The 27,520-nt window shown below is 35.3% G+C and overlaps 2 protein-coding genes across 2 annotated transcripts; one reads left to right on the top strand and one right to left on the bottom strand.

The window, feature by feature from the left end:
- The first annotated feature begins 1,323 nt into the window (after positions 1 to 1,323).
- LOC110461432 (adenylosuccinate synthetase-like) lies at positions 1,324 to 19,706 on the top strand. Its single transcript, XM_021514877.1, has 13 exons — positions 1,324 to 1,585; positions 7,451 to 7,553; positions 7,792 to 7,905; positions 10,294 to 10,351; positions 10,764 to 10,809; positions 11,456 to 11,517; positions 12,014 to 12,101; positions 12,424 to 12,547; positions 12,976 to 13,130; positions 13,533 to 13,663; positions 13,933 to 14,030; positions 14,305 to 14,454; positions 15,892 to 19,706. Exons 1-13 carry the CDS (start codon positions 1,403 to 1,405, stop codon positions 15,948 to 15,950), a joined length of 1,371 nt encoding a protein of 456 aa, XP_021370552.1. The 5' UTR covers positions 1,324 to 1,402; the 3' UTR covers positions 15,951 to 19,706.
- Positions 19,707 to 20,916: 1,210 nt separating this feature from the next.
- On the bottom strand, positions 20,917 to 27,447 carry LOC110461487 (DNA replication complex GINS protein PSF1-like). The gene is made up of 7 exons (XM_021514959.1): positions 27,308 to 27,447; positions 25,885 to 25,949; positions 24,741 to 24,836; positions 24,403 to 24,493; positions 24,139 to 24,255; positions 22,309 to 22,383; positions 20,917 to 21,835 (listed from the first exon to the last, which is right to left on the bottom strand). Exons 1-7 carry the CDS (start codon positions 27,380 to 27,382, stop codon positions 21,764 to 21,766), a joined length of 591 nt encoding a protein of 196 aa, XP_021370634.1. The 5' UTR covers positions 27,383 to 27,447; the 3' UTR covers positions 20,917 to 21,763.
- Between the last annotated feature and the right edge of the window lie 73 nt (positions 27,448 to 27,520).

Raw genomic sequence — 27,520 nt, 5'->3', positions numbered from 1 at the left:
AGCAATAGAAAGCTGAATAATTTTTATAACGACCCAACCCATTTTAATTGCAATTAATATAATTTAACTTATGTTATTTTTGTGTCAAAAAGACTAAATATCAGCAATATTTTTCACTGGAACGTAAATCATGGCGAAAGTAGTTGGTAACTGCTCACTGTTTTGGTTAATTTTATAAACTATCGTTTGTATTTTTTAAAACAATTAATATCAATAAACAGCCGAGTAATTTCTATGTTAAGTAGGCCTGATTTGATTTGCATTATTTGGAACGATAGCGATGTCACAGATGAAATTACTCGTCTGATAACGAAGGACACGTGTGGTTAAAAACCGTAAACAACCGGAAATGTTAAACGCAACCAAAAAGTATTGCTTGCATTCGAGGATCAGCTCATTTAAAATATACTTCTTCTTGAAATTTACAGCGATAGAAAGTTGAATATTTTTTTGATATGTAGTTCTAATTTTTATGGCAACAAATAACAAATAACTTGTGCTGTTTTTGTGTCAAAAAGTGTTAATATTGGCATTATTTTCACTGGAACGTGCTTTACGAAATGTGATTTGTTGTAATAGCCACCAACACAGCCGAAAGGCTAGACATAGTGGCAACGATAGCCCTGTCCCTGGAATAAAAAGAAGACCTACTAATACACAGTCCCAATTAGGGCTAACCGCAAAACACTTCGATCTCGGCGAGATTGTGACATGACACCGAAAGCAGGTGCGTGCTTAATTTTAACGCTAGTGCGCAAGCGCGGGCTGATCGAGAGGGACTCTCGATGACTTCGCGGTTCGGTGAACAAACACAAAAGCGACGTGCTATAGAATCTTGACTGGGGCAGAGTTGCCAATCCCCTCTATATACTGTCCCTGGTTATCTTAAAGTATATAAGATATATCATTTATTATATAAGGTATCTTATAAAGTATATAAGATATCTTATATAATTATACAAGATATATTATGTAATTTAATTAAGTACTGGATCAACATTGCTCCATGAATATACTTTTAACAAGGATCACATTGTAGAACTTTATGTGATAAATTTTAACAACTCATATAATCCTGGGCCCTCAGTGAATTCATTATCTCATTGATATTGTTTCTTTTATTGACTGTTTAAAGAAAATGTTCCATGTTCATATGGAACTAATTATTACGCCTTTGAAAAAAAATACTACAAGCCAAATATGAAAATGATAAGTATTTTATGTCTCAAACTGCACCAGAATGGGTTCCAGATTCCGAAAAAATCTCGGGGGGTACCCCCCCCCCCCCANTTAGGTTCTAACGAACCCACACCAGGCATAGCACTGCGCCTGGATCGAACGCACCGACTGTTGTTCACTCGGGGTCATTTTCCCGCGTTTAACACCACAGCTACATGTGCGCATGGCGATGAATGGTGGAAACAACATTGAAATCATGTCGAATGGCGACGTTCCTGTGAAAAAGCAGCGATTTAACACCCGTGTGCCTGTAAACGTAGTTTTAGGAACACAGTGGGGAGATGAAGGAAAGGGCAAAATCGTCGACATGTTGGCGACCGACGCCGATATCTGCTGTCGATGTCAGGTAAATAACATCTTTCTTCAGGCTTACGATAAACAAGAGACTCGGGAAACTAAGTTACGGTAAGATCGCGGAAATTGATATTTTTGTACAAATCTACAAAGAACTCAAATGCAAAAAACTACATGTTTGCGAAACAAGTTTTGCTAGACATCAGACCAGAGACCCTCTTCAGCGTCAAAACACCAGACCTGTCCCATGATCATGCCAGCTAATATTTGGAAAGACCTTGAGAATGTCATTGAATTTCGATATATTTCACTTGACAGTCATCAACACGTTACGAGATAAGTGTTAACACATATATTCAAGTTTTGTTAAAGAAAGTAAAACAATGATACGAGATAAGATTTTTGTATGTGTCGGCCTCGAGCCCAATATCGAACAAGACGCGTAGGTCGCTGTACGAGGTCAAACAGATAAAAGAGGTACTTGTAAGCCGTAGGGTAAATCAGTACATAATATAATTCCTTCAATCGTAATCGTTTGAGCGGCTGGTAGACTCTACCTTACTATCATTAGGCAGCAAATGTATTTAACTCGAGTGATAATTCTAAATTTCAAGTTTTAAGAAATATTGATAGTGATTTTTGTTTAATTGAGATTACGGTAATTTTCAGGGGAAAAGAAAAACATGATCACTGTTACTTGCAGACGGCACCAAAATTATACATGGAATTGATAGGTACCTAAGTCGTTCAAAGTGCAGATAAACTAACGATGGGTAGCAAAATGTTAACTGGTATACGTTTGTCCCACCCCCCAAAAATATGCAAAATTATATCGCTCGTCTGCAGGAGATAGAAAAAGGTATGCTCACTTCCGGTCATTGTCAATTTCTAAAGTACCTTTTCTCATCACATAAATGTCTCTTCGATGAACTTCTTAGAAAAATAACACCTTGTTATATCAATATTTTTTATGAATAACACATAGTTATATCAATATTTTTTATTGATTGGGCACAATGCATAGCAAAAAAGTATACCCTAAGCGTGCAACAATGATGCTTAGGAAAAACCTTTTTTCAATAAGAACAGTGACAATATGGAAGGATCTGCCTGAAAATGTTGTCTCCGCACCAAATGTAAATGTATTCAAAAACAGGCTAGATACCCACTGGAAACATCAAGAACTTTTCTTTATCTACAAATCATTAATCAAAGCATAGACATTAATTAACGTGTACCAAGTAGAAATATATATATTTATGTATTGTGTAACATAAGAGTCTGGTATAGAGGACTTTCACTAGTCCTGAACCGGAAATAAACTTAACTTAACACTCAAATAATTTTCTGATTACAGATCGATTCAGTTCTCTACACTTTTCATCCGAGTGTTTTTTCTGTTCTTGCGAAAAGATTACAATAGACTTTTTTTCCAGATAATATCTTTACTCTCGTTTCCACCTGCACTTTTTGACCTTTTTCATGAGCAACACTTTTCGCATGCTTCATTAGTCTCTAGTACTGTAGGGTGTTCTCCAAGTGTAGCACCTTTCCCAGTAAACGGGCCAAGACTCTGATTGTCACTTTCCTTGTACACAAATTCACAAACAGAACAAAAACATTGCCTTTTTTCATTTTTGGATATCCATGGGAACTCGCCTTTGTAGGTAATGATGTTGAAAAACCGTCGATCAGATATATATTGTTTTTTCTTTAGGTGAGTTAACTTGCAATTGACAGTCAGAGTCAGGCTCGGCGATTGACTCAGATCGCGGAAATACCAATGTCGGTTCTTCTCGACAAGTGGAATCGGACCGGCACGCGGTGTTGGGATTTTTGCGTTTAAAGAAAGCAGACAGGCTTTTGCTTTTTTTTTTTGGCATAGTATTTGCCGTTGTGAGACGACACCATATTTCTGATTCCTGATCAGCTAAGCGTTTGCAGACGACTTGCATTCTATACGCAAAAACAATGACCAGAATTAAAATTGGTAATCAGTTGGGAATTTCAGCGGGGCAATTCAGAATTATTTTGATGAAATCTCATTGGGAATGGAATTGGTACCCGACCCCATTTATATAGGCTGATAAATCACTGTAATCGATCTTCAATATCGGACCGATTTCTTGCAATAGTCTACACTTTCATGCGGGCGGAACAAAATTGGCTTGAAAAACACACTTAGGTGTATTTATTGACACTGTTGAACATTTAAATGTATGTAAACACGATATACTTTTTCTAAATCCGAAATCCGAACTTTGAAAATTTGATTGTCAGCATCGGGAAAACCTCTAACATTGTTGGAGTAGGTTTGAGGTTGATGGGAGCTTAACTGTTGGAGGAATAATTCATGGATTCTCTTGATTTAAAAAAAATACATATATAAAACTTTCCTACCTATGTGTGAAGACTGCCCACAAAGGATTAAAAACAGGAGTAGCCCGGCCATTTGGCAAAAAGCAATGACAAAAATAATGACAGTATTTACAGAATTTTAATTCAATTTCAATCAATTTGGCTATTAAATCAATGAAAATACATTCTGACAAATTACCGGTACATTCAAATAAACATTTAATACAATTTCAATTTTAAGAAATCATTATCAAAATAAATTTAAGTTAATACCAAATGAGAAATTGATATTTTTGTATCTAAATGAAAACAGGAAAAAGCTTACTGAAATAAATTTAGTAAAAAAAACATGATTGCTTTATGCTTTTGACATTAAAGTACTAGGGTATCTTATTCAATTTAACCCTCTATAAACACAGGTGTTTACTGGTTATCAAATGAATCTTCCTGAAAAATTAATACCAAATGAGAAATTTAGTATCATTTATTGTGAGAATACATACAGAAGACTTAAAAATACATACAGAAGACTTAAAACAAATAAGCATACAACGCTATTGCTTCACACTACAATCGTAGGCAAAAGGCTATATATAATACATTTAAAAAAAAGATGTTTTAGTAAAAAAAATAAAAAATCCCTACCTACCTACCTGAAGTCAAAATATTATGGTGATAGGAAACACATATTATTTTATTTGGCCTTATGCAATGTGTTGTAACATTATTAATTACTATAACATTGTTCGTAAAGCTCTGTGTCCAATCATCAGCCATTTAAGTAATAATATTAAATTCAGTCGGGTATAATATTTGGTCACTTGGTCAAAGTTTTTATGACAACGAAAGCAAAATTTTAAACATGACTGTTTGTTGGGTGTATACTACAGCTGATAGTATACACTGAATACCAAGGTACTGTGTTAGTGGGCTGTGTGTAGGTGGTTGTTTACCCTACTAATAACTACCTAATTAATAAAGTCTGTAGCTTGGTAGTCCTGAATGGGTGCCATTTTCCTCAGGCTGAACATAGGATCTGTGTCATGTATACATTCCTGCTGCTCAGGAGTGATGGTGTAACCACAGTGTAGCAACACCAGTACATAATTCTGTACAGAACCAAGACGCACAACTTGTTGGACCACTTCTATCAGGATCATGAAACCACTACTACACAAGCTAGTGCGACTTACAATAGAGCAACAAGCCAGATACAATTAATGTATGTCTAGAAGAATCTACTGCACTTTGGATTAGCTTTATAATTATTTACAAGGCATAAACAAAATTAATTGTGGCTGTTTTCCTTACCAACCCTATTTTTTGACAATTACTTTTTTTATATTATTTGAACCACTTTTTGCAAAGTACTTCTAAAGTTGACATCCTTGTTTTGAATGTTTTCTATATCCTTTAAAAAACAGTCCCAAATCTGTGTGTGTCTGCTGCTATTGAAAAATCTAAATTAGGTATTTAGAAAAGTGATGGATCAGTGGAGACCAGGTATTTGTCCAATCTATTTAAATGCTATATTTTGATATATAAAAATTATACATAATTGACATCACCTTTCTTCTCGTACCAATATATAGTACACGAACGTCATGAGTTTAAATGATATATTTTGATATATAAAAATTATACATAATTGATATAAAAATTATACATAATTGACATCACCTTTCTTCTCGTACCAATATATAGTACACGAATGTCATGAGCAACACCCTGTCTACAACTATTTTTAGCTCACCTGTTATTAGTAACCAAGAGGGGCAGTAGATCCCTGCCTCCGCATCCATGTCAGCTATATAGGAGGGGGGGGGGGGGGGGGGGGATTAAAATCAAAAGTGTTGCAGTAGATAAACTTGCTTTCTGCAATGTCCGCTAATTATATAATTATAATATTCGTTGCCTCTCAGTCTTACAATGATAAGCATGCAATGGGATACAGCACTAGCTGGCCTATTCTGCCCCCAAACCAGCATGACTGCAAACAGTAAAAAATTGAGGTTCAATCGTCGCCATAAAGTATACATTTTAATTGTTATTACTTTTAAAAAAGGTGTGATTTATTTAAAAAATAAAAAAAAAAATCTATGTGAAAAAATATGCATGTAAACTAAAAATTGCAACCTGGTGAGCTTTTAAGTACAAAGCAATATCATTCACACATTTACTTTAAAAGAAGGTAATAGTATTCCTGACTGCAATTACATTTTATTGCTTTCAGTTGCGGTCCAATCAAATATGCTTGTATTTACAGAGGTTTCACATGCGACACACTTATATAATTATCTTACAGTAGTTTGGTAATTTTCAAATTTAAAGAAGAATAGAGCTTTAGAAAAAGATTTTTTTTTAAAATATCATCAGCCTTTGATATCATTATAATTATCAGCATATTATCCAATTGCAAATTTTGATTTGTTAATTACTAGTTAAGTGGGCTAGCAATTCTTAGAATCACTAGTCCAACTGAAACTTTCACTAGTCTCGGACTATCAGGCTACCGTTATTCTTGAGCCCTGGCTTCACTTCAGGACAGACTTTTGTTTATTAGGGGATGTCTTCGTGTAGAGACCGACTTCCTGTTTATTCCAATGAAGAGACGGACTTCCTGTTTTGAAATATTAGGAGATGTCTCATATATTAGGGGCAGGCTTTCTGATTACCTGGTGAAAATTTAGGAGAGTTCATTGATTGGGAATTTGTTTTTCATTCAAAAAGGGAAACAGTTACTGGGAATACTACCCAACTTCAGTGATAAAACTATATATCTAGGTTAATCCCAGACAGGTGTACAGTAAAATCTTGTGAGTGTGGAGGGATAATCCTCGCCTTCAAACTGAAATTGACCCCTCCATGTTCCAATTTTCTTTTAATTTTACCTAGAATGGCCCGTCTTAATTTGGATATTGACTAAAAATTTATGAAAATGGTCCACTGCTCTCAAATTCCAGGATTTTTCCCGAGTGTGGAGTAGTTGTTTCCTGACTCAAATGCGTAGTATCTAGTAGTTGTTTCAGAATTTTACCCGAGCCCTGCTGCATTAACCAAATTTGAAATATTTTTTTTAGAAAGGAAGGGAAAAAACAAAATTGAAGCTCTAGATCTATATGCAGTGAAATTTGTAAATAGATAAAAATGGTTAAGCAGTGTTGCCACTGAATTTAAGTTTTTGGGGTATATTTGATACAATTTCAAGATTCTGTACCCCGAGGTACTCATTACATAAGGCAATCCTTGAAAACTTGTGGTACAACCAACGGTTTGGGGTTGAAAAACCCTCATTTGATAGTTTTTGGGAACACTGATTAAGTAGGGAAAATATGAGAAATTATGTTTATTTTAATGATTACAGTAAGTCGTTGTAATACAGTATTTTATTTGCTAAAATCAAACAACAGGCAAGAAAGTAGTGATGAATGTGTGACAGCAAGAAACATATTTTTCATAGCATTTTAGTGTGAAAGCACTTGTTCTTCGCATTACGGTTGTGAAGATGTCAAACCCCTAAATTACAAACATCAACTTAATTTGCCTGTTTTGTTGATAGGGAGGAAACAATGCCGGACACACCGTGGTGGTAGGGGACAAAGCGTATGACTTCCACCTCCTGCCCAGTGGTATTGTCAACAGCAAGTGTGTGGGTGTTATAGGTAAGTATTACAATTAAATATTTGAGTGTCATGGTAGAACGTCTAGTTAGACATACAAGGCTTGGATGGCCTAGGTTAAACTTTTTCTTTCAATGATTGTTTGGATGTGTTGTTTTGGTAATGTAAATTGTGTGTTTTTTCTACAAAATAATCATGCCCAATTATGATCAGTAGTATGCAAAATATATATTCAAAAAAATTCAGCATTTATATGAAAGCTTCATCATTTTCCTTGCAGGAAATGGAGTTGTGATTCATTTGCCAAATTTGTTTGATGAGATCAGTAAGAATGAGAAGAAAGGTTTGACGGACCTTAAAGAGCGCCTGATAATCTCCACAAGAGCACATCTAGGTAGGTATTCCCCCTTGTCTTATCTATAGACATGTATACAGATCTGCAGTACTTATAAAACTCCCGAAGACAGTTATTCTTAAATTAACATGTTTAATTAATTGCTGTGATTATGATATTGTGCGCATTTATGTACATAACTTCACCATTTATAAAATTATTTCATATTTTGCGTACAAACATGTGGAAATGATTTCTGAAAGATTCTCTCGTCTTTCTATTCTCATAGGATGATGTGATGCTTCACTGGTTCACACCTACATTAGCTGGTTATAACATTAAACCTGGGTAAGTACTTTAGAATTCACGTCATGACAATGTTAAAGTGGTTGTAAGAAATACAGTCCTTTCTCTGTGTTTGGGGTTGGGGTTTAGGGATGTTGACCAAAGCTCGGGTTTTCAGTGTAAGAAGTTGTTTTAAGTGATGGATATCCGTTGATCTCCCAGTGATTTCTGGATAAAGTATTATGACGACTGTGTTGAAAAGGTTTAAAGGTGATGCCAATAGCTGTTAATTTGATTTTGTGCTGTAAGGAAACTCGTATCTAATATATATAGTTACAAATGATGCGTCGTCGTCGTCAATGTTTTGATATGGCTCTGTCTACAGACTTGGGTAGACGCCCAGTTGTTTGACATAGAAGATCAATTGTATGACCTTGGCTTGGTTGACAAACATGTTGTTTTGATTTGATCCTGGTTTCCACTCTAGTGGTGTTTGTAGCCATCACTGCCTGGCAGCACACATGGCTAATAGTGTGAATAATTAATAGGTTAACATGTTGATACTGGCAATATATCAGTGTATTTTACACATGTAATTCTACAGAGATTTGGAGCAAAGATTTCCTGATGCCATGTGATACACACATGCATTATTAAGTATTATGATGGTGTAGTGTTCTAAGTGATTGGTCTTGCATTATTAAGGTTATGTTATCTAAGTGTAGATATGTGTTGACTTTAATCTTGTCCAGATGATATATACAGTCTTTGTTAATTAAGCCGCTTGTTTACTTAATGCTTCCTTAACTGACAATCTGCAAAGTTGTCTATATTTAAATGTGTTGTGAATGTCTGTCGTAGTAGTTTGATTTACCATGGGTTATTGACCAACAGTGTTTAAAGTTTCTTCATGTTTTCACAGGTACATGTCTGTCCTAGTGGTCTAGTATTAAAGGTTATTCATGTTTTCACGGGGACATGTCTGTCCTAGTGGTCTGATTTGCCATGGGTTATTGACCAACAGCGTTTAAAGTTTCTTCATGTTTTCACAGGTACATGTCTGTCCTAGTGGTCTAGTGTTAAAGGGTATTCATGTTTTCACGGGGACATGTCTGTCCTAGTGGTCTGATTTACCATCGGTTATTGACCAACAGTGTTACAGGTTATTCATGTTGTCACGGGTACATGTCTGTCCTAGTGGTTTGATTTAGCATGGGTTTGTTATTGACCAACAGTGTTGAAGTTTATTCATGTTTTCACGGGTACATGTCTGTCCTAGTGATCTGATTTACCATGGGTTATTGACCAACAGTGTTAAAGGTTATTCAAGTTTTCAAGGGTACATGTCTGTCCTAGTCGTTTGATTTACCATGGGTTATTGACCAACAGTGTTTAACGTTCTTTATGTTTTCATGGGTACATGTCTGTCCTAGTGGTCTGATTTAGCATTGGTTATTGACCAACAGTGTTTAACGTTCTTCATGTTTTCATGGGTACATGTCTGTCCTAGTGGTTTGATTTACCATGGGTTATTGACCAACAGTGTTAAAGGTTATTCATGTTTTCACAGGTACATGTTTGACGTAGTGCTTTGACTATTTACATGTGTTATGCATGTCTTGTCGTAGTGGTTTGGTTTAGACTATTGGTTAAAAGTGTCCAATGTTGTTTATATTTACATTAGGCATGTCTGTTGTAGTGGTGATTTCAGCAGAGTTGGCAGTTAAGTGAGCTTGTTTTTAGCAAAAATATGAAATTGTTGATCAACAGTAGATTTTGAGCTGATTCATGATCATTTCCATTTTTGAAAATATGAAAATAAAAATCCCATAAATATAGGACTTACTCTGTCCAAATTTTTCACAAATTCTGTTTTGAGTTGTGTCACCAGGGAGGTTATTTCCATGTGTATCCGTCATGATGGCTGTCTACTGTTGTCTTAGTCTTCAGGGAAACTTTCAACCACTCGAATTGAAAACATTGTCATGTAAACATGTGAATTCTAAAGTACCTACAAGCTGTTGGAGAAGTTAAAAACTGTAACAAACAGCACAGAAATCTGCAGATTATTTTATTCTAATTATAGCTCGGCTACAGTTTGCTTTATGCCGACTCTGACCCAAGATGATGTTATATATGTGTGCTATTCCTTTGTCATTGTAGTGTTTGATTTGCACCAGCAAGTTGATGGTATGCAAGAACAGAACAGAGGAAAGAACTTGTAAGTGACAGTCATCGGCACATTACCTTTTAATCCCAGGTACAACTTGTAGGTGACAAACATCTGCACATTATCTTATCAGATAAATCTGATTAATTAAATTTTCGATACAATAGACTTAACATTTTCAAAAATGTTTCTCAGTTAAATTGTTCTCTGTAGAAAAATAAATAAATGCAAATACATTAATATGTACATGAATAAGTTCGGGGGAATCAAAGGCCTAATCACAATGGGATATCTAAAAGTTAATTGTGGAAAATGCCAGCTGCACTTCCAAGCTGTTGAAAATTTACTCATAAATATGTTTGAATTTAGAGAAAAAACTTTCATAACAAAGTATCTATAATAATTGATTTTTTGTTTACATGAACAAAAGATATTTAAATGCAATGTTTTGTGCTAATTTCAGAATTGGCACTACGAAAAAGGGTATTGGCCCAGCATATTCATCTAAGGTATGCAAAATCTGTGTTGGAGACTTTGATGTCACGTAATATTTTGAAGCCCATTAAGATTGTAGATGAAGTTTGATATAATAGTGTTTTTCCAGCTGTCGTGAATCCAGAATCAATCCAAAATAAAAGGATAACACATTATCATGTTTTCTCCTTTAACCTACTCACCAGAAAGTTCTTCAGTACAAGATCAATGTCATATGTAACGGTGCAATTTTAAATGACACCTCAAAATAAACAAGTAGGCTTCTAGGGCCACTACAGGTCTAGGGAGCTAACATTAATTTAGATATGACTCAGGTTGATGAAGAGAAACAAGATCGGAAAAGTTCACAGCTAATCCCTCATTGTAGATTGTAATGGAACTTGTCAGTATAGAAAACAACGTCAGGACAACAGGTGTGTTTAACATGTTACAACATGCTGTACATTAAAGGATGTGTGTGGGTTACGCGTGGGTACAAACTATATCACTGATAAAAGCAATTATATGTAGGCTAGGTAAAATGGTTTATCTTTTCATGATTTGTACAGAAACAAATGCCAAGATACAGGTATTGGTGTAATGTGATATTGGTAGGCAACTCATTTGGTTTTGGGTGTGCTAGATATAGATAAACTAAGAGTCATATTCTCTCTTTGTCAGGCAACGAGGAATGGTTTACGAATAGCTGATCTTCTTGGTGACTATTCCTATTTTTCAGAGCAGTAAGTATTGTTTTCAGTGTATTTGTTAATGTTGTGGTAGCTTCTCCGTCCATTCTCTTTATACCGCTCTGTTCTGATTTGCCCTAATTTTCTTCTCCTAAAAGATCAATCGTGTTCTTTTAGTTTCTGATCTTAAATATGTCGAAAATTGAAAGAAAGAAAAAAATGCAGAAATATTGTGATGTTGAAAGTTGAATTTCATGAAACTCATCCAAGTACATGTTTATGTTACAGAAAATTCAGTATTGCTTGTACTTTGGTCAGAAAAAGGTTAAGAAAGTCTTGCTTCTGTTGTATACTATTTCTTGCATATGATATTGTATATTGTTACTTACAGATAAATAGCTAAATGGACGAGTGGACATGTATGTGCCCTGCCTTAAAGCTGGTATCTGTACAAAGTTGTTATACACTGTGTTGTCCAAACAGTTTAGTATTGTTTTAAAATGTATTCAAGACAGAATTGTAAATGTTTTCTTTGTTTCTTTGTAAATAGCTTTCAGAGGCTGGTAGACTTCTATGTCCGGCAATACCCAGAACTTAAAGATGTTGTCAACGTAGAAAAAGAATTGGAGCGCTATAAAGTATGTAGAATCATGGTGGTGTCAATGTAGTATTACACACTTGTTCATTTGATAGTTTATTAGATAATCGTCAGCTTTATACAATTTCAAGTTCCACTTGTTATTTAGGTTGCCTGTGTAATAAACAGTATTGCCTAACATACAGGTATCTTTGCCATAATGACAGAGGACAAATCAAGAAGAGAAAGCTTTTAAAAAAAAAGTGATAAATATAAATGCTAAAATTTGTGTCAAATAAACTTTCCCCATGTTTGACCAGATTTTCTCAAATTTATAATAAGTATATGACAAAAAAAATATACAAATGTCCTTTGTGTACAAGGTGCTGAGGCAAGAGGTTCGCCCGATGGTACGTGACACTATCCCGTATCTTCACAAGGCCATTACTGACTGCAAGACCATCCTTATAGAAGGGGCTCAGTCAAGCATCCTGGACATTGACTTTGGTAACCTGCTTTAAATCTTGCAGAGAAAACAATTTCTTGGCAAACTTTTCTGCACACAGTTGTGCTGCTAATATTCAGTGCCACATTATCAGCAAAAAATGTGAATGTAGATACATATCTTAAGTGTTTGTTAAATTTTGATTTAGACTTCAGTGTGTGGTATAGATTCTAAAGCAGTTTTCACTTTGAGAAACTGGTTTAAAATTAGATTTTCGCTTTGAAGAAGAAACATAAATGAATGGGAGGAAGGGTAGAAAATGAAGATTTTGTTTAAACTCAATTTCTCTTTTACAAATTCATGCCATTTGTCTCTAATTAGGAGCAATTAAAATATCTTTGACTTATGGGATTTTTTTTTATCATAAACAGCTAAAGCTTTCCCAATGACAATTATATTGCATATTGACAAATATTATTATGTATTGTAGGTCTATACCCATATGTGACGTCATCAAACTGCAGCGTTGGAGGTATATGTACAGGACTCGGAATCCCACCTCACGTTCTAGGTGATATCTATGGTGTTGTTAAGGCGTACCTCACAAGGGTTGGCAGCGGGGGATTCCCAACAGAACTCACAGATGTACGTTACAGCATTAAAACTACTTTAATTGTATATTAAACGGGAAAATAGAGCAAACACTTGTTCAAAGTAGGTGTGTTGTTCAATGGGGTGCTACGTATTCCGGTGTTTTAATTGTATGTGTACCTGCCCTGTCTTTCTGGTAAAATTTCTGCTCAAGTCTTGTGTGGAGTATATTACGTTCTTGGGTGGGTGCTACAGCTGCAACATTACTGGGAGGTAAAACTATCATTTAAAAAAGTTGTTTACCAGTAGTTAGTGCCTGGTAAGTCTGTTCCTGGGAAATTGTCACATTGTATTGATAGTATTATGAATTGTATATCTTTGTATTGTACAGTGCTTTAAAAATGGTTTATTCTAGCTAGATAGGCTGCCGCTTACCTTGGTTTTGACCTGTTACAGGAAAAAGGTCAAAATAAAGTTCTGGTCGAACGGGGTCATGAGTACGGAGTTACCACTGGTCGCAGGCGACGGGTAGGCTGGCTGGATATGGTCATGTTGAGGTACTCCAACATGATCAATGGTTTTACTGCGTAAGTATCATTATCAAGGCTGTAAAATGATTATTGGTTTTACTGCGAAAATACCTTAAAACCGGATGTGATGTGATCAGTTGTTTTACTGCATAAGGTACATACTCAAGGCAGTGTTTATGTTATATGAATACTCACTTTAGGTGTACAATGGTGTAGACACATGACTGGAAGTATTCAGAAAGTTACCAGCAATAAAAACTTTATTAAATAGGATGTGTCTAGTCTTTGACTTTTTGACAGTATTGCTGTTTCTCTTGTCATTACAGTGTTGCTGTAACCAAGCTGGATATACTGGATACATTCAAGGAGGTGAAGATTGGCGTCAAGTACGTCCTTGATGGTCAGGAGATTGACAGCTTCCCAGGTAACTCCTCAATAGCTACCAGAAACAGAACTCTCCGTCACAATTTATTCTCTGTATTCTTCTTTCTTTTACACAGCTTTCTTGTTAGTAATAAAGAATGTTCTTCCTCTTTAGTATACATCAGTGTTCCTGCTTTAAAGAATCAATAAGTTCATTTTGATTATCTTTAGTAGTAATGGCCTGGACTGTGAACTTTTGTTCCTCCAGCCTTCTAATGACCTCAGTATTGTCTTGCTGTATGAAACTAGTGATTGTCTGTGTTGTGTGTGTACAGCTCTGGACGCGGACCTGAAGCGAGTTGAGGTGGAATACGAGACGATGCCCGGCTGGGAGGAGGATACCTCTACAGCAAGGAAATTTTCAGAACTACCAAAAAATGCACAAAATTATATCAGGAAAGTGGAGAAGTTGATGGAAATACCAGGTAACTGGAGATTTTACACTTATAAATCATTCTTACAAACTTTATTCACACCTCGCATTAAAGTATCCCAACATGTATATTGGAGTTTTACTTATAATCTAATAAACAATTCATGGAAACCTGTGATGATAAAAATTTACTTCAATGTTCCATACATGTCAGAATTCTTGGAGACCACTTTGTGCTTTTTACAATCATTTAAGGGAATAGAGGCTCAAATAAGGGAGGTTGTATTTGCGGCTTTTTTCAAGACAAAAAAAACTTATCCTTTTCAATTAAATCAATGGAATACAGTACAAAATCCTTAAGTAAGTAACTTTGTTTTGATTTTGGCATTTTTTTTTTTTATATTGAATATGGTTATATATATATTTAGTAGCACAAAGTTTACAAAACTAAATATTATCGCATATAATTAATTGAGATGAACTGCAAACGCAGATTTTACTTAAAATTTCGCAATTCAGTTGGACAGGTCAATATTCACGCAGGCACAGTAGTGAGTACTACTGATGTTTAAGTTAGGAGACATTAACTTTCAACTGTGGATTTTGATAAGTTTATAAGGATTAAAGTTGTCTTTGTTCATTTTCATTTGAACTTCTGAGCATTGTTATATAATCTGGAAACATGCATTTAGCAAGAGGCTGAAATAATCAGCTGTGAAAGAAAAGCAAACTGTGTTCTGCATTTGAACTTTTAAATTCAAAATTTCAGCATTCAGACCACTGCTATTTTCAATCTCATTTGACAAGCCCCTGACCGGCCGTTCTCTGACCTTATATCAGTATAATTGAAAAGTAACACGTAGCTGGACATCATATTTTTCAAAGTGTCTAGCAATGAACTAACGTTACAAACATGACAGAAAACATTTAGTGTGCTAATTAAATCGACTGACTTCACGGTAAAATTTGGGTGGTGGAGCCGACACCGTCACGCAGTGGCTAAGACTAAAGTGTCGGGCAGTCTGCTAGTATCACGGAACTGAATGGCAACAATAAGGATCAAATTAAATATATAATACAGATTTATTTCTATCGTTCAAATAGATTACTTTTTGTAAAAGACACCGAAATAAACTCACAATTTTACCGACACCAGTAACATATTCCGGAAGTTATCGGAAGAGCTCTTGCATACAAATCGATCATATGGCCATCACATGACCGCTACTCAAGAGCTCTCGTGATTTATCGCTGATAACATTGTTGAATCTCCTAAAACTTCGAGTAAACAACAACAGGAAAATGGTTCGCCGATCAGATATTAAAAAACATGAGGCTATGAGGACATTCTGTAAATTCATGTCCGACGCCGTAAGACTTTAGCAGAGGTGAAAATCTGAGATTTCGCCTGGCGCCATGAGATCTGGCATGTAATATATTCCAGATTTTATTGTGACAATTAATCAAATGTAATTTTATGTTTTTGCAGTGAAATGGATTGGAGTTGGACAATCCCGAGACTCTATTATAGAAGTGAGCAGCTGCTGACCTTGTCCCCTCATTAGATGTCTGGGTGATGTCTCCTGATCAGGGGATCATTAGATGTCTGGGTGATGACTCGCGATCAGGGGATCATTGGACGTCTTGGTGATGTCTCCTGATCAGGGGATCATTGGACGTCTGGGTGATGTCTCCTGATCAGGGAATCATTGGACGTCTGGGTGATGTCTCCTGATCAGGGAATCATTGGACGTCTGGGTGATGTCTCCTGATCAGGGACTCATTGGACGTCTGGGTGATGTCTCCTGATCAGGGAATCATTGGACGTCTGGTGATGTCTCCTGATCAGGGAATCATTAGACGTCTTGGTGAGAACATGTGTAAAAGGAATACAGGGAATTTTTTAGAGGTGTTGGTCATCATCGTATATTTTTTAGTATGGTGTACTTGATATTTTTAGTCAAGAGAATTGAATTTCAAGGTATCAACCAATTGTTTCTCTTTCTTTTTGCGTAATGTGTGATATTTAAGAAAAAGCATAAACAAATTTTTCTATAAGTATGCCAAATCTTTGTTTATTTACCAAATTTTGACATGATCGACAAGATTATCATACAGTTTCCTTATTTTGTAGAGATATATTTTTAAAACTGTGTAAACAAAATCCTTGAGTCTCGATGATTTTTAACAGCATCACCACATTTTGATGCATGATGAGCTTTCGCTGTTGATCTTGGTTATGTGAAAAAATGGTTCGGAAGAAAGCTTTATTCAAAATTTGAGTATATTTGAATGATTTGTGGAACACCAGTTTTAACCCATACTTCAATGTATCATTGATTTAATTTTTACTTAGACTATTTAGACTTTGCTCATGGCAAGGGATCTGATATAAGACAAATATTTATACACTTGTACAGTATCATTTTAAGTTTCAAGAATGCCTATAATTTGTTTTAACAGTCTTACCTTCGGTTCAGATCTCGTCCTCCATAACTTTTATAGAGGAGGTAGTCAAAGCTGTGTTGTGCGTCGCGTCTGAGGAGTAGTACTAGACTATTAAGGATCCCCATACCACTGCTAAATCTAACTATACATTGGAAAGTGTTTTTTCCAGCATGAGTATAGCTTGATAAATCATTCTTGGAGAGAGAAAAAATGTACTGTGTAGGGGTTTTATATAAAAAATCAACAAGTGTTCCATGGGTAAAAATTCAGCCAAACTAGACCACAATTTGAACCCTAGACTCCATTCTTGTAAATTCCATCGCTCTAACCGACTGAGCTATCTAGTCGATGGAAGTGTGTAGGCTTACTGTGCTGCACATACATATCCAAAATGAAATTAAGGGGGAGATCACTGTGTCTACAAAAAACTAGCACAGTGGGACAGGGATCCTTAAAATGATTTTGGTTCAAATACAGTTGAAATATTACTTTATGAAGGTTATACTTTTTTGGGGCATTTATTTTAATAGACTTCTCAAGGAAATGAATTTCTTATCGTCTGAATGAAAATAGATATGTGTTACAGTAGCAAAAAAATAATATGCTTAAAATGAAGATCTGAAAAGTAGGAATCGTGATTAACTGTTTCTGTTATAGTGAATCTGATTCATCATCAGGTACTACCAGAAGTAATCCATGCTTATTCTTTATGTATTTGAGTTTTGATATTTTGTTTATTCTTTGTGAGTTAAATTTGTCCTCATGTTTTCATTGTCAATACACCCATTGTTGGAAAGTGTTTATATATATATTTTTTTGAAAATTCCCTTGCAAACTTTACATCCGTGTTGGACTTGGTGTTAAACTTGGAAATTTTTAAGTGATCTGCTGAAAGTTTGTTCAAACCTAGCAAATGCATACTCCCTAAATTAATTGGAAATAACTTGACAACCGTGTCATTTATTTTGTTATCTGTTATTAAAATTGTTTTCCTGACATTTAGGAGTTTATATAATAGGCTATGATTGCTTGATTACCTCCCTTTATCTACTAGACGATGGTAGCTTTAGTACTGATGATGCAAAATGTTGGGGTTTACAACTAAAATAGCCATGTCAGATATGGAATGATGTGTCAAGCCCCAATGTATGTGTCGTCGATTATAATCATTTGTGTCAGTCTGGTGTATCTATCTGCAATTTATGTTCAGGTCTTTTGTTTGCAGTGCACATAACTGTTTTAAATACAGTTCATGATTGCATGGATACATATATATATTATTTTAATTACTGCACCTTTTACAGGCAAGTCAGTGAGGGCTATTTCAGATATTAATGTATTTAAAGGGTTGACATGGTGACGCTTTTAACGGTGTATGGGTAGTGCAGTCTGAAGTATTTGTTAAAACATTTGCATTGTAAGCCTAGAGAAAGAAAAAGACATCTATTGGTGGGGATAACAAAAAATGCCTTCCTGCCTTCTATATTCAGCTCTGGAATAGCTCTTAAATGGTCTGCATATTGTATCATATAGAAACACAAAGATTAAGTTTTCATCTAATAAGTAAAAAATGAAAAATAGAAATGCTCTAGCTTATATTGCTTTTTATTACGAAGTATTTTCACAAGATTTTATTGATATTCACATGTAAAGTAAATAACAAACCTGGTGGGACCTTGGAAACGAATTCAGTATACCAGGTAGATATGATTTGTTTTAATACAATAGTTTGAACCTAATGTAAAATTATTGCCAGGGTACAAAAAGGCGATTTCATTAAAACAATTTGCATTTAGCATGTTTGTGTACCGAGTGTTTTGTACTAAGGAACCAGCACGAATGTCGAACAGACTGATGAATGAACGGTCTGAAAGCAGTAGAATTTTTTACTGCTCATACTAACCATAGACTAGAAAAAAAAATCTATTCTGGTTGTTCAATTGTTTTATGGTATGACACCTTGGTTTGGAAAAACTTGCAAAAAAAAATAAAACAATAGTTTGGTCTGTTTAATGTTATTAGTTGAAATGATGGCATCCTAATGTGTTAATATAAGTACCGTTCGTCAATATATGAAGTAGAAATAGATTGATTCAATCTTGGTCAGTGGAGTATTGTATGACAATACAATAAACATAGTTATAAAGCAACATGTGAAGATCATTGAAATCCTACTTTTGTTTTGAGCTCCTGGCCCCAGTGTCACTGAACGTCATAACTTTGTAGAAACTTATTTACTTTACTAAAAAAAAAAAATATCGCATTAACAATCAAATTTATCCTCTGGTTCAAGTCAAAGTTTATTTTAAAACATAAACATTTTTCTATTTAACATGAGATAACATTACCTATAGATTAATCTTGAGAATTGAGAACGTTCTTAAAATTGTGGGAGTTTTGTGGTTCTGGGGTCTGGTTATTTAAACTTTTTAATAATCTTGTTTTAGATGTTTTGTTATTGGTGGCATTTGTGTGAAGAAATATCAACAGCGGTGACAAACAGTTTTGTTGGAATGTGATATACCTGTAAATCAAACCTGTAATGTTCCTTTATTTTGTACATAGATTGTATGGAAGTCGGTACGTGTACAGCTATACCAAACAAGGGCTTTTCCTGATGTGAATATTGGGGAGGCACTTGCAATGAATTTGTTGCCGATAGGTCTAAAATATAAATTTGGTCCCAGAAAATAGCAGTTTTCTCTACCCACCACATATTTAATTTGTGAAATAGCCCTCAACAAGAAGACGCATTCAGGTATATACGTGCAACACTTTATATCAGTTACACCATGTTCTTTATCTTGTCAGCTGTTGTACCAAGATATAAAATGAATTAAATCATCTGTAATTCTACAGCAGTGTGTTAGTTGTTTGTCTGCAACAGCGTTTGCTATCATTGAAGAACATACTTGTCAAATATCCTGGTACATCATGTATTATGGAAAGTTCTGGAAGGAAACTTTATGCCAACGAGGGATAAATACAAACATCCTTTTTAACACGAAGTTGTCGAAACCTCCAATCGTTTTCCATGTTATATGGACATGGAAATAAGTCTATCCTTGTTCCACGATTGTGTTTGCCTTTTCATGTTGAGGAAGCACATACATAGTTTTGCAGGGGCCAGGAGGACCCTTAAGCCAATCATAGAAATGTAATGGAAGAGGAAAATGCACAGCTAGACCGGGACCTCCCAAACACTCGACCAATTGAGCTACCTGGTTGCCGACGGATTGTCTAGTTTCACTACAGAAATATGCACAGCAATTATATATATGGTGAGGGTCCCATTCATTTGAAGGCAGGTCAAGGTAATTTATGCAAGGATACTTGATCCTAGGTACCTACTGGTAAAATACAACACTGGGCCTTCTTGGCTTGAGATGATCAGAATTTTCTACATTGTATCCCATGTTGATTGTTGTCATCACTAAAAGTCCATGTTTAATCAACAAGGAAAAGAAATGCAATATTGGTGTACATGACTAGACTGAAGGACTTTTAATCAAATGTTTTGACATATTTGACTTCATCTTATTTGAGTTTCGACACTCCACCGAGCAAAGATGTACGTTATGAAATTAGTTAGCCTACATGGTAAAGTTGTGCAACAAAAGCAGTAATCGCGCATATTCTCATCAAAATGTCAAATGCACGGCCAGACTGGGGTTCGAACCTGGATCTCTCTGAACTCTCGAACAGACCAATTAAGCTACCTAGTCGCCGAGGATCACCCCAGTCCAGTTCTGCTACATTTCTCCCTCCTTTTTTCGAAGACAACTATTTACAAGCCTGGTTTGGGTATCCCAAACATACACCGAATGATTGAAGCAAGGGTTGGTCACAGGCACCATTAACAGGAGAGGAAAAATGCATGGCCAGACCGGTTCGAACCTTGGACCCCCCAAACTCTTGGACAGATGCTCTACCAATTGAGCTTACTGGTCACAGACGATCGGTTTACTTTATTAAAAAGATCTGTATAATCCCAAATATCTTCTTTACCGAATATGCTCTATGCAATGAAATGACTACTGGATTGCCAAGTAACAATGACAAACTTTAATACAAGAATATAATTTTATTGATCAATAAATTATTACAGAAGACAGCACTAGAACCCTTCAGGTGTTAAGCTGTTCAAACTCCCTATTAAATCAACAATGCTTGATTCAGCTCTAACTACATACAGGGCCAAATTCAAAAACAAGCAAAGTATATTTTTCCTCTGACAAGGGAGCTCTAAACAAGCAAAGTATATTTTTCCTCTGACAAGGGATCCAGCCCCTAGTTTTGTCAAAGGCAAGTCCAATAAAGACACTAGATACTGCCATTCTCTCATTCATAGTAGATAACAATATGGTACATATTCTGGTTGTAATTCTGATATAAACATAACAAGTACAGCCATACTCTCTCATTAACAGTAGATCACAATGTTGCATGAACATGTTCTAGTTAAAAAAAAGTTTCTTAATGGCAAGATACAAATACATATTTACAAAAGACCAAGAGGAGCGTGTACAGTATATAGTCACACCAGATACTTTCTTCAATGCATGTTCATATTTCTATACATCACTTTATTTTGCCGGAGATATACAATACTCTCTAAACCTTGAAATGGCTATCAACTGATCTCAACAGCTCTTTACAGACCTCCGTAGACGCCCGGAAGTTCTTCATACCGTTGGTACAGACCTCAATCGATCTGAACAGTTCCTGAAGGACCTGGTGGACCTAAACAGATGTTGACCGAGCGGGCACAGAAATCAATGACTAGGTGACCGTACTTGATAAACCAGGAACAGATCCTGAAGACCTGGACAGTTCTTTTAAACCTCTATAGAGTTGGTGTATATGATGGAATGGGGAGATCTAAATGACTTGGTCTGGGAGTTTAGTGCTGCTCATCCTTGTACGATATGTTCCAAGATTCCCTGGCGGATCAAGTGTTCGCATTCCGATCTCAGAAGGAAATGCTGAAATATATAACCAATATTCTTGTGAATAACTCTTTCAAATGAACAGCAAACATTAAAAAGATTGAGGAATCAGATAAATTATGCATTGCAGGAATGATATCAAACTATATAACTTTTGATATTCCTTACTCAGTGTTAACATTTGATATGCTGTATAAGGGCCAATTTCAGATATTCTGTTCAAAGTGTTAACTTCAAATATTCTATACATGTATAGAAAGGATCAGCTTTGAATACTCGGTTCAAATGGTTTTTGTTTGATATTTCGTATTCAGGGCTAATTCCAACATTCTATTTCCATGTACAGCATTATTTTCAGTGAGGTGAACCCAAGAATACATGAGAAAGCAAACATTTCTAGTCCGGTAATCCTACATACCCTACAACTTCCAAGTGCCAATTATTTCATGTATATTAAATGAAAAACACACACACACCTCATTTTACTATTGTCTTGATTGTAATATTACCTGACTGTTTTTCTTTAGCACCAGTATGTTCCCATCTTGTGTTTCAAACTCACCATGGTCCATTAGGCATCGCACCTATAGAGAAAACACAATGATAATATTGATGACTAGAGAGATCCCAGTCAATAAATTTCATTGGAGTACTGGGACATTATACTGACAACATCATACATATCACAACACTTTTCTTAATTTTCAATGTGTCAATATTTTTTATGTATAATGATACATTTCCCAATATGATTTAAATCATCCGTTACATGGCTCAGCCTGAACATTGTTCAGGCGTAGTATGAAGTTAACGAAACCATGTAACATATGATTTTAATCAGATTGATACATTTCCTGGTTTGGTTTATAATTCAAGCATTTAAGTTTTGTTACTACCCTTGGTCAAGTTCTACTTCACTGTTCTCATGATTCAAGTCTGTGAAGATCTAACTCAATATTTGATTCGTGATGATAAAGTCCATTTTATACATGTAAATGTTATTACACTGTAGCAACTTCGTCGTAATTATTTTCATTAAAATGACTTTAACCATGTGTATATGCAGTGTGTATCACTACATTATTTATCATTGAAGAACATTTATCTTGATATACATGTCTCATCATATTGTCCCAGCCCTAATTTAAACATGTCACCAAACAGGAAAAATTCAAACCTTTCGCAGACCAGGACAAATTCAATCGTCCCCGAGAACAAATGGTTAAACACCTGTTATGGATTAGTCATATTACGATAATTGCCTACCCTAGCACCGATACACCAGGAAACTTAATACCCCCAACCCTCTAATTGCCAGCAACTGTGATAATCATTGGTAAACAGAGTCTATCATGCAATTCTTGCAATTAACATATGGCTCTTAGTCCTAAAGTTGGTCATGTCAGAAAAGTGTTAAAAGGACAGGTGAAAAATTAAATCAGGTTTGGTTTAAAATGTAATTTACCTGGCGAGTGAGCGACAGTGAGCTTGACCTTTGAACTTTGAATCCCAAAATCAATGGGGTTCTTGGTTTTTTTTGTGGGTAATGCCTCTCAAAAAAGGTATGTAAAATGTTACATTGAGGATTCCTGTTCCACTGCACAGCGCTTTTTCCTAGATACAAAAACATCCCCTTAACTCCAGTTTAGATATAACTGCATGTAGCAGTTGGGCCAGGAGACTTCTGTTTACCAGGCAGCTAAACCAGGTCCAGCGATAGTACATGCATAACAATCTGAAGTTCAAGATTTGCATCCCTGTCCAGCACCACTGATGTTTTTACACATAGAACACTGTTGCTGATTATGTTTTATTAATTTCATCTTTATTATTTTTCATAAAAGTCCCACAAGGTATGGTTTTCTTTTCAGAAATGATTGATCAAGGCTATAATCACGAGGGAAACAGTTTCCAATACTTAGTTACAGTTTTTGGCAGTGGTACAAGGTTCCTAAAGGTCCTGGAGTGATTTTCACTGTACAGAGAGCCTGTATATTAGACCTTTGACTTTGAAACTAAAGAATGTAACAAATTATAAGATGTTTGACATAAATAAATGTGTTGATCGTCGTTTGTCTTTGAGTTCCATGTACCAAGGGAGATTATCTCGTGTCTGGTCTGCGGTCTACCAGAACCGTCAATCTTTTCATGAAAAAAAATTGAAATTGCTTACACTTATGTATTCTGCGCACCCCCCACTTTGGACATTACATTTCTCAAAAAGAAATCCGCAAATTACACAAGTTTTTACGGTAGTAATTACCCAGGATCAGTGTGCCCAAATGTTTAAACCACTGGCTTTTTGTGACCGTCTCTAGGAAGTGTAGTTGCATATTTACCTCTATATACAATGTCTTGGGTGGTTTGAGGTCCTGTGTCAGATCTAGACCTCCTTCACCGCCTATTGACCTCATATAACTCGCCAGCATCTTATTGTACTTCCCAAACCACTGGACCTAGAAGTAATATACATTATCCAGTATATAACAAGCATAGTTATAATTCCTGACATTTCTGATGTTAGTTTGCAGTAATGGATATTCGTATATCCCTACAACAATACAAATTTCACTGAATGATGAAGACTGCCTATAAGTACTTACTTCCTGTTCGCACATATTGAATTTTATGTCTGCAGGTAAGACACTACCAAACTCCCATCGCATCTTCTTTATATGCTCTATCCTGTTGTATCTGAAAATAAAGTCTTATCAAATGTTACACAAATTGGATATTTTCTGTTTTGTAGTAAACAAAGTTGACAAATGAAATCTAAATATCCCACATGGAAGCATTATAATAAGTACATTTCACAAGATTTCACAATACATAATCTTACAATTTAAATTTTTACAAGTTCACACATGCTGTTATCAATAAAGGATAACAAATTTTACCATAACATGTCATATACACAATAATTCATGCATTTATTTCTTACAAGTATGCCAGAAGACACCGCTTATTCCTTTCCAGGGCAGAGTGTCGAAGCTGGACACCTGAAAATAATCCACTCTCCCCCGCCACAGTGGCACTCCTGTGTGAGACAACAAGTACAGTACAGTGTTAAACAGTTTCCATCCAGACACCTGATTGATCTGACTGGCATCATGTGACACTTGTATTACAAGATAGTGACATCCCTAGTATGATTTGGCCAGGCATGTGCTGCCATAATCAAAAGTAGAAAGCAATTTTATTGACATTGGACCTCTTTGTCCATTAATGTACATCTCCTTTTCTGATCAGTAATTATAAAATATTGTCTACATTTCAACAAAAGACAAGAAACGTCTATACATATGTCGTAAAAAAACCCATTTTGAGTACAAGCTCTGTATGAAAGTTTTTGAAAAATATTCTACTACTAGCCAAATATGTTTTTGTAAAAAGGTTCAGTAGTCCTATTACACAACATCTTCTAGCACAGACAGGTCAAGGTATCTGTAGNGGGGGGGGGGGAGATTCTTTTTAAGTTACCAAACACAAGGCTTGTAGAGTGTTTGACAACAAAAGAATCTTTTCCCCCGGGGTTGAGATTCCCCATTTAAATGAAAGGGAGTGAATAATTTTTTCACTTACCGCATTGACCTACACATAAATGCAATGTTGATGTGACATCAGTGTACTGTTGATGTGACATCATACAATTATGAATGAGGGAATCCCACCCCCCATCTCAACCTAAGATAACACCAGGAAAAGTTTGAATACACCTGTCCAGGATAAGGGAATGTTTCAGTGAATTCACATTTCATAACAAATGTCATATTATTCCCAGATTGTTGGCATAAAAACATTTTTTTCAGATTTTAAAGAATGATTATAGTACAAGTTATGAAGGAATAAAAGTTAATCATTCCGTATAGGCGTGGGCTTTACCTAGAATTTCCACATCTCCCACGTATTAATATGCTCGACTCAAGATAAATTAAATATCTTGGATTATATCACCTACAATACCAGTTCAATGTGAATGAGGGTTCAATCTTTTACATTTTAGGAATTGAAATAAAAAACATTTATGCGTAGATTAAAATGATAACATTTCAAACGGATAGCTTTTAAAGGTAAATTTAACTTACACATCTTTTTGGTTTTGATCAAATAAAGCCTTCATTTCCTCCAGGACTTGACGTGCTTTGTCCTCCTGGATAAAGCCAGAAAATGAAGAAAGTACATTTCAGATAAAATAACACCAACCAAATGGTTGTCATACCTTAATTACTTCAAAGAAATTTTACAGGGTTATAATATATAGTACCTCAAGCTATGTTAAAATACTCTAATCTAAATACTCAACATTACATGAACTCATTTCACTCAATAAATTGACATTTATTTCATTTCCAACAGGTAAATCCAAGTAGTATACAAGGTGAAAAATGCCTTACCAGGCACTTTACTTGGAAATTAAATTTGATTACATTGCTAACGAGTTACAAGTTTACTGAACAGAGTTTTTGCATATGGTTTTAACCGTATTTTTATCGAATCCGAAGACAGTGGCAGAGGACTACCAAAACATTATACCCTAAAAAGTGATCAACAAATGTTTATAGAAAAGAAAAAAAATCAAATCAGAACAGTGACAATATGGAATGATCTATGAGTAAACGTGTCTCAGGTCCTAACGTTGTTTTTCTTTAGAATTCTAAACCCATGCACATGAAAGAGTCTTATATTATTACTATCAATTAGCACAAACATTAATGTATATCGGAGAGAAGTATTATTTTGATTTATTTATTCTTTTGGATAGTCTACTAAAGAGGACTAACAGTCCTGAACCAAAAATAAATTTATCTTATGTCTTTTTGTGTTTCCATATGTGACAGTTTTTCTAATTTAAATTTAAAAGAAAATAAAAAATTATATGATAAATTAAATTCTTATTGAAGAATTAAGCTTAATTGAACTCTAAAAAATATTCCCTAGATGACACCATTTCTTTCTTTGTTTGAAAGTGTGAATTGGGGAGGGGGATGTATGGGCCTTTGTAGAGAGGAATAGTCATATCACTCCTGCATGCCTTAGGCATAATTCCTGGATAGATCTGAGAGGCTCAACATAAACAAAATGTGCGCTTTTTTCAATTTCTTTAAGAAAAGTAAAATAAGCTACCTTTTGAGGCTTTTCTAAGAGCTGAAATATGCTGAAAATGTATTAAATTGGTAATATCACGGAATTAGATAACAGATAATCTAATTCCGTGGTAATATATATGTAGGGGTTAGGATCCGGATGAAAAAAATCCAGCGGGCTGTAGTCCACACACCTCTCAAGACTTGTAACAGTTGTATCAATAGCGATTGTTATACCAATCAAAACAAGGTTATCAATGTATTGCATGATTATTGATTAAAGCATACGTTATGTGGGAGCGACCTAGTACTAATATGCAATTTCAACAACAGGCTGTGTAGCTTCGAATAAAAACAATGTCAAGTCAAACCGTAACCCAGTCTCAAAATATATGTCACTGTTTACCATACAGTAGTTCCTTACATTATATGGCGACAGGGAACCGTCAACGGAGCGTTGAAGCTCACGAATAAGTTCAAGAGCTTTTTCAGCAAGCATTGTTGTAAATTATTTTGTTGTGAGCGACTTCAGTCAACAAATCTCCCGCCATATACAGCTGTTTAATTTTTATATTAGAGTTATTTCCCCTTGACCAATGAACTCGTGTATGTTTTATTTATAGGTATTATACGTTTC

This window comes from Mizuhopecten yessoensis, unplaced genomic scaffold (assembly GCF_002113885.1).
Source record: "Mizuhopecten yessoensis strain PY_sf001 unplaced genomic scaffold, ASM211388v2 scaffold10621, whole genome shotgun sequence".
Classification (NCBI taxonomy): Eukaryota; Metazoa; Mollusca; class Bivalvia; order Pectinida; family Pectinidae; genus Mizuhopecten; species Mizuhopecten yessoensis.
Note: the sequence above shows the minus strand (reverse complement) of the source record. Positions and strands in the feature narration are given on the sequence as shown.